At 37.0% G+C, this 8234-nt stretch overlaps 1 protein-coding gene across 2 annotated transcripts; it reads left to right on the plus strand.

Moving 5' to 3' along the window:
- Window positions 1–66: 66 nt before the first annotated feature.
- Window positions 67–2404, plus strand: LOC143555008 (auxin-induced protein PCNT115-like). 2 transcript variants are annotated; one of them, XM_077044651.1, is made up of 5 exons: window positions 67–290; window positions 373–582; window positions 1624–1796; window positions 1876–1988; window positions 2076–2404. In XM_077044651.1, the coding sequence occupies exons 1-5, from the start codon at window positions 72–74 to the stop codon at window positions 2402–2404; spliced, it is 1044 nt and encodes a 347-aa protein (XP_076900766.1). In that variant the 5' UTR covers window positions 67–71. The 2 variants fall into 2 exon arrangements, with proteins under 2 accessions (XP_076900766.1, XP_076900765.1); XM_077044650.1 differs by having other exon boundaries at window positions 1876–1978; window positions 2069–2404.
- Window positions 2405–8234: the final 5830 nt, after the last annotated feature.

Here is an 8234-nt window from a genome sequence, read left to right on the forward strand (position 1 = left end):
TATAAAATCTTCAAACTCTTTGATCGACTGAATCAAAACTACTTATTGTTCTAAAGACGTACAAAGCAAACATGTCACATGTGAAGCGGATTAAGCTGGGAATGGGATCACAAGGACTCGAGGTGTCCGCTCTCGGGTTAGGATGCATGGGCATGTCTTACGCATATGGACCCGCAAAACCCGAAGCAGATATGATCCAACTCATCCACCACGCCATTAACTCCGGTGTCACTCACCTCGATACATCCGACGTCTACGGACCTCACACCAATGAAATTCTCATCGGCAAGGTCGTTTATTGATGCTGTCATGTTATAATTATATGTTATTTATAAGGTTATGAATTTATTGAATTCGACTTGGTTTGTGTAGGCATTGAAGGGAATACCGAGAGAGAAAGTTCAAGTAGCTACGAAATTCGGGCTCCGGTTTGGGGAGGATGGATTTGGTGAAGTGCAAATCCATGGGGAACCGGAGTTCGTGAGGGCTTCGTGTGAAGCCAGCTTGAAGAGGCTCGGTGTTGATTACATTGATCTGTATTATGCTCACCGCATTGATCCGAAAGTTCCCATTGAAATCACAGTATGTCTTTTAATTCACTTCTCTTAATATGTTATAATAGAGTGAAATCATCAAAATAATCATTTTTTCCGTGTCAAAATATTGTATGTAATGCATGACTCCTGTGCATGTCAAGATCTGGAGTCGTACATTGTAAGTATTTATGACATGGTTATAGACTTATAGTTGCTGTACTGCTATGTTTTTATATATAGATCAATTAATCATTATAAAGTTCTTGTGATTTTGGTAGTTAGGTTCTTTTATTTGAAAAATGTTTGTTAGAATTGTAAAAACTTGGTCAAAAATGGTTATATTGATGGTTTATATATGCTGTAAGTTAGTAATCTAGTAAACTGTTACAAATGTTATAGATCCACATGTTAACTTTTATGTTGTAAATTTTATCTTGTTCCACATTTTATGTTTCTTTTTCTTTTTAAGGAAAATTCCCAAACTGTCCAATTTACTTTAATACAGTCGCATTTTGTTCATTTGACTGGTCAACTTTCAAGAATGTCCATCGAAAACCAATCGATCATCCCAGATTATAATCATCACCCGAATGGATTTTAATCCAACCAGAAAATACCACATGTATGGAAAATCCAGTCAAACCAGGCTGATTAGACTGGATTGGGTGTGGATAGTTTGGGAAAACACATTTCAAATGGACAAAATGTTACCTTTACTAAGTCAAATGGATATTTTGGTCTTTTTCCCATCTTTTATGTTACACAATATACCATCGTATTTCTTTTATGCTCAAATTCTGGCATAAAAATATTCAGCTGGTAGATTTAAGTTATAACACAGCATATTTTAACAATATAAATATTAAACGGGTCAGCCCACAAACCCGCCAAGTCAACCCGAAAAAGACCCTGTTAGCTAAACGTGTTTGCACGTTTGACTGGAACTAACCCGAACCTGTTTAAACTAGACCCAAACCCGTATATAAAATATTTGGATGCACATCATAACATAATAATAAGTACCATTTTAACAAACATATATGCTCTTAAGGTGACATTACTTTATTCAAAATGATATTTCTGATAGATGGGAGAGCTAAAGAAACTTGTAGAAGAAGGTAAAATAAAATACATTGGTTTATCTGAGGCTAGTCCATCAACCATTAGAAGAGCACATGCTGTTCATCCAGTCTCAGCCATTCAGCTGGAGTGGTCTTTGTGGACTAGAGATGTTGAACAAGATGTTATTCCTACTTGCAGGTAACCCATAATTAGCTCCATAAGTAGTTAGAAAACAACAAGTTGTTGTAATGTTAATAAAATATGCATCATTTACCAGAGAGCTGGGAATTAGAATCATTCCTTTCGCTCCACTGGGTAGCGGGTTCTTTGCATCGGGTCCAAAGGTCATGGACAATTTGGCAGATGATGACTATAGAAAGGTTTGTGCATATATCATACTATGATTTAATAACTGTAATAAAACATAATTTCTTTTGAATTAAACAAAACATTTGTTTCGTCTTTCTTAGGTTCTACCAAGGCTACAAGGAGAGAACTTTGATCACAACAAACGCGTATTTGAGCGAGTTAGTGAAATGACCGAAAGAAAGGGTTGCACCCTGGCTCAGCTGGCACTAGCTTGGGTCCTACACCAAGGGGAAGATGTAAGCCCGATCCCTGGTACAACCAAGATCGAAAACTTCAACCAGAACCTTGGAGCCCTTTCGGTTAAGCTCACGGCTCAAGACATGGCCGAGCTTGAATCCTTGGCTTCGTTCAAGGGACCTAGAATGCCTGAACAGATTCTGGCTCATTGTTACAAGAACGCCGATACTCCACCTTTGTCCTCGTGGAAATCAGAGTAATCGCATGGAGCTTAATAATAATGCATAATAATGTTGTTTTCGTATTTTGTTATGATGAACTCTGTTATCTTTAATTTGCTAGAACTTTCAATTCTATTGTTGAAGACAATTTGGGGGTTTATGTTACCTTTCGATGTTGTTTAACCATTTTATTTTTGAACGGCTACACACACACACTCATAAGGCAAAGTTAGAGCATTGTTATCCCCACCATCATCTTTATCCCTATAATTTAACAAAAAATCACTACTTTTTAAAATTTACATTTCATTTTAGAAAACACCTCACATCCTATCCTCTAAATCTATCTCTATATTATTTTTTATTAATTTTTCTCTTTCTACTCACTTACAATATTAACTACTTGCTATTTTGTCATATTATATTCTTCTTTTAAAAAGTTTCTAAATATTTAAAAAAATCGAATTAAACATTAAACGAACCAAAGCTCGGCTCAAACTCGTGAAGTATTCTTAACCAAACATTATAATCAATATATGGGTTTAAAATGATATATGCTATCTATTTATAATTTATAGTAGTCTAAATTTCCATTTATACACTATATGACTGACAAAAAAATATGGAAGTGTAAGAACCGAGCCCCGGTGCGGAAGCATGAATAATGGTCATTATTAACGGTGGAGCTCGGATCTGAGCTTGGATCGAATCGTATTCGCTCTTGAAAGGGGTTTTGGACAGATGAGTGGTGTTCGGGAGAGAGCCTGAATCGATTACAATGAACAATAGACTGGATGAACAAACATATGCAATCGATTCACAAAGATAAAGAGGTGGCAGTATGATTTTATTAACCAAAAGATTTGTCATTACAAATCACTCATACATACACACATACATACAATAAAGATCAACCACCTCCAGGAGAGCTCATTCTGAAGGCGGCGGCTCTCTCAAAGAGATAAACCCTAGATCTCACACAATACACAATACACTCATTTCTAGAAAAATTAACAAATACATCTATTTATACTAGTCTAGCATGTCTTGGTCTTCAAGCCATCCACTCTTGGTTGAGACCAAAAATATTAATTATTTTTCACCCATAATTATAATAATTCGATGCGTCGGTCTAAAATATAAGTCCCAACAATCTCCCCCTTAGACCGATGCCATCGAATTTCAACTCTATGTGATCAGCAAATAATCTTCCATTCTTGTTTCTTTCCTTGTAAGTCATCTTCAAACCTTTCCTTTGCTAGGTATGCTCGATGAGTGTCTTCGAGCAGATTTTACTTGGAATATATTCTCTTTCGAAGAATACATATTCCCTTTGAGTAAGCTTCGTTCCTCTTGACTTGTTCAAGCTTTGCTCGAATAAGTCCATCGAGCAAGCTCAATCTTCTTGATGTCTTCAGCTTTTCTTATTCAGCAATCTTTAGCATGCTCGGATGTAAATCTTGCTCGGTAACTGAACTGTGCTCGAAGTCTTTGCTTTGATTCACGTGACATCCTCTTATTGCATCCATGCTCGTCCCCATGTGCTCGATCATTCTGTGCTCGTAACACTTGGTTAGAACTTGTATGATCAAGTTGTTTGCTCGATTGGCAATCCATGCTTGATAGAAGAATACTCTTGCTCGTTGAAGTGTAGCTTGCTCGAAGCCTTTAACACTTAGAAGAACCAACCATTTAAGGTTCAGAACCTTGCTCAAAGTAGTAAAAACCATGCTCGATCGTACCATACTCACAAACAAAGAAACATCTCTAAAGAATCTTGGAATATTGATCAACTTTTCCTTAACTTGAGTCTTTTCACTTGATTTGAAGCAAGCAATTTGCAATGAAATTCAAGAATTTTTACTCCCCTAATTTCGTTGCAATTGTCTTTGAAAATTGTGTCTTCAAATCAAGTATGGGTGAAACAACCTTGACCATCCATATCAAGATTGTTGATTCTGTAATAAACAAAGATAAACAAAACATTATGTTGGTTGACACTCATAAGGGATAAAATCCGTAAGCTTGGTCAACAATTGTTCTTGTAAAGCTCTTTGATGAAGTTTTTGAAAAATTGATAAGGCTTTGATTTCCTTTTGCTTGTTGATGATCGGATAAAATTTACTAAAATACCCTTGGTATATATCTTCCATATAGCTCAGCTTGGTCAAACGGTCAACGGCACCAAAAATCTCAAGTGTAAGTCATTCACGAGCATGGATTATCGGTTCACGAGCACACAAGTCCTTTAAATCCCTTCACAAGCACACTCATAATAATTTTTTTTATTTTTTTTATTTTTTTATTTTTAATTTTTTTTAAATCGAGCGTGCTCAATTTTTTTTTTGTTTGCTCAAGCATGGACCTTGCTCGAGAAAATACTAGTCTTTTTCTCACATCGAGCATGTTGGAGGGCTTGCTCGAGGCCCTTGCTCGAGAAAATACTTAGTGTTTTTCTGTGTCGAGCATGCTGGAGAGCATGCTCGAGGGCTTGCTCGAGAAAACACTTGTATTTTTCTGTTGTTACTCGAGCATGCTTCTGTCTTTACTCGAGCATGCTCGAGACCATGCTCGAGACCTTGCTCGAAAATACTTAGTCTGGTTCTATCTGTCATCGAGTATGCTTGAGACCTTGCTCGAAAATACTTGTCTTTTTGTATCTTTTCCTAAGCATGCACAAAAGCAAAGTGTGCTCGAAGAAGGTTTGCTTGAGTAGAACAAAGTGTGCTCGAGACCAAAAGATAGATTTAAACCAGTATGTGCTCGGGGTTCATGTGCTCGAATCCAAACTTGATGTGCTCGATATAAGATATGCTCGAGATAAGCTGTGCTCGAAGTAACACTTGTCATTTTACATACTCGAGACCATTCTTATCATGCTCGAGACATCCAGACTTCTTTTCTGCATCATCAATCAATGATTTTCCATTACAGAACCTGCTTGAATATTCCCTTTGCATCTTCCATCTGCTGCTACAAACAATGATTAGATTGCTCCTAGTACCTGTTCATTCTTGACTTCTACATATCAGATTGTTCCAGCAACAATGTTCTTCAATATTCCCTTTACTGTTCAAGCAGCACACTCATATCAGAACAATTTCAAGCACATAAAACCCTAATTTTCAGATCAAGAACCAAGCTTCTTCATCTAAAATTAATCGCTGTAGCAATATCCTAGTCATCTCAATATTAACCATCTATCTTCAATCTATCAACAGCCGTTACAGATCTGAAAAGCATCTTCAATAACAGTTTTGCCCCAAAACGAGCTAAAAACACTGTTACATCAGATCTGGACCGATATGACCAAATAAACATGAAATTGATGTTGAATCTCCGAACGAGTCATCAACCCAAACATCAATCCATATAAATTTTACCCAAATCATCAAATAATTTCAAAACCCTAAAAATATTTCAACAAACCTCATCGGCTTAACGTCCATGGTGGATTCAAGAGCGAGGTGAATCAGATTCAGCGGTTAGTCTGAACGATTCGGCGACCTGCTCTGATACCAATTGTAAGAACTGAGCCCCGGTGCGGAAGCGTGAATAATGGTCATTATTAACGGTGGAGCTCGGATATGAGCTTGGATCGAATCGTATTTGCTCTTGAAAGGGGTTTTGGACGGATGAGTGGTGTTCGGGAGAGAGCCTGAATCGATTACAATGAACAATAGACTGGATGAACAAACATATGCAATCGATTCACAAAGATAAAGAGGTGGCAGTATGATTTTATTAACCAAAAGATTGTCATTACAAATCACCCATACATACACACATACATACAATAAAGATCAGCCACCTCCAGGATAGCTCATCCTGGAGGCGGCGGCTCTCTCAAAGAGATAAACCCTAGATCTCACACAATACACTCATTTCTAGAAAAATTAACAAATACATCTATTTATACTAGTCTAGCATGTCTTGGTCTTCAAGCCATCCACCCTTGGTTGAGACCAAAAATATTAATTATTTTTCACCCATAATTATAATAATTCGATGCGTCGGTCTAAAATATAAGTCCCAACAGGAAGTTATATACAAGTGAAAATGACAACTGACTATGTTTTAACGATAAAGAAAAGGAAAAACAAGTTTGACTATTGAACATCTAGAGAAGCATTACAAAAGCATTAATCAGTCAAACAAAAGATTAACAAAAGCAATAAATTGTTGGTCGGGCCGGGTCGTATCCGTTGCACACTCCTAACACATTACAAGCAAATGACCCAAATAGATGCAAATTAAAACAAAAGTTGAGCTAATAAGTTATGTTCTTACATAAATAATTCTAATGATCATCACATAGCATGCTTCTAACTCAAACCAATAACATTCACGAAATAATAAAATATAAAGCGATATCGTTTATTGTTGAGAATAGAGTAGCCATTGATGTTCAACTAGATCTTCTTGAAGTTGATGATGAGCCGAGTTATCTCTAATACGAAGATGACGTTCAATGAAGTCCATAAACTCACATGTATGAGTGCGCGACAATTCAGGGAGATCATCATCAAGTTGATCATACTCCATATTAAGATCGTCACCATCATCACGTTCATCTTCAATGATCATATTATGAAGAATAACACATGCTTTCGTTATATTTGTTAGCACACTCACTTTGAACATTCGTGAAGGTCCTCGAATGATTGCAAATCGTTGTTGAAGTACTCCAAACGCTCGCTCGACATCTTTTCTTACAGATTCTTGTGCTTTTGCGAAATGTTTGTGCTTGTTCCATCTTGGTGTTGGAATCGTCTTTACAAAAGTTTGCCACTTAGGATAAATGCCATCTGCAAGGTAATACCCCACAGTATAGTCGTTGCCATTAACTGTGTAATTGACTGGAGGAGCACGCCCTTGCGCAAGTTCCGTGAAAATGAAAGACCTCTCTAGCACGTTAATGTCGTTATGTGAACCAGGCATGCCAAAAAATGCATGCCATATCCAGAGATCATATGAGGCAACTGCCTCTAAAATAATAGTAGGTTCACGAATGTGGCTAGAGTACATACATTTCCAAGCCGTGGGACAATTTTTCCACTTCCAATGCATGCAGTCGATGCTTCTGAGCATTCCAGGGAATCCTCGTTGATCCGCAATAGCAAGCAACCGAGTAATATCATTGGTGTTTGGTGAACATAGATATTCAGTTGAAAAGATATTTACTATCGTCTCATAGAATTTTTTGAGGCTCTCTATTGCGGTGCTCTCACCAATGCTTATGTATTCGTCCATAAAATCTGCGGTAACCCCATATGCCATCATTCTAGGTGCTGCAGTTATCTTTTGCATAGAAGATAAACCGAGTCTTCCGACATGATCTCTTCTTTGGACAAAGTATGGCTCGTGAGTCACTACCTCATTTAGAATACGGAGAAATAAAGGACGACGCATACGAAATCTTCGTCGAAATAGATCTGCAGGATATATGGGATTTTCTGCAAAATAATCGCGATATAGACGCTGATGTCCCTGAATATGATTACGCCGAATAAACCTACGATGCTTGCGAATACATTGTCCTTCGCCATCTTCGTTAAGATCAACATCACTATCATCTTCAGAAGATATGTATGTTAACAATTTGCGAAAGAATGTACGAGGCATGTGATCAAATATGCAATTAACTCAACCTGTCAAAATATATACGAGTTTTATCAACGCCAAAGATGAAATATGTTGCAACAACTATATTGCTTTTTATTTGTAATTCACAAACAAAAAATGAACAAATAAGTTGCTGATCATGCAAGTTTTAGCCATGAAACTGGAATTATAATAAAGCTACACATTCTGTAATGAAATGATTAAGTAATTTCACGAGTCGCTTCAATTTTTCTCGGTGTTATAA

This window comes from Bidens hawaiensis, unplaced genomic scaffold (genome assembly GCF_021521415.1).
Source record: "Bidens hawaiensis isolate Kalapana, Puna unplaced genomic scaffold, B.hawaiensis_p1.1 tig00017943_1, whole genome shotgun sequence".
NCBI lineage: Eukaryota > Viridiplantae > Streptophyta > Magnoliopsida > Asterales > Asteraceae > Bidens > Bidens hawaiensis.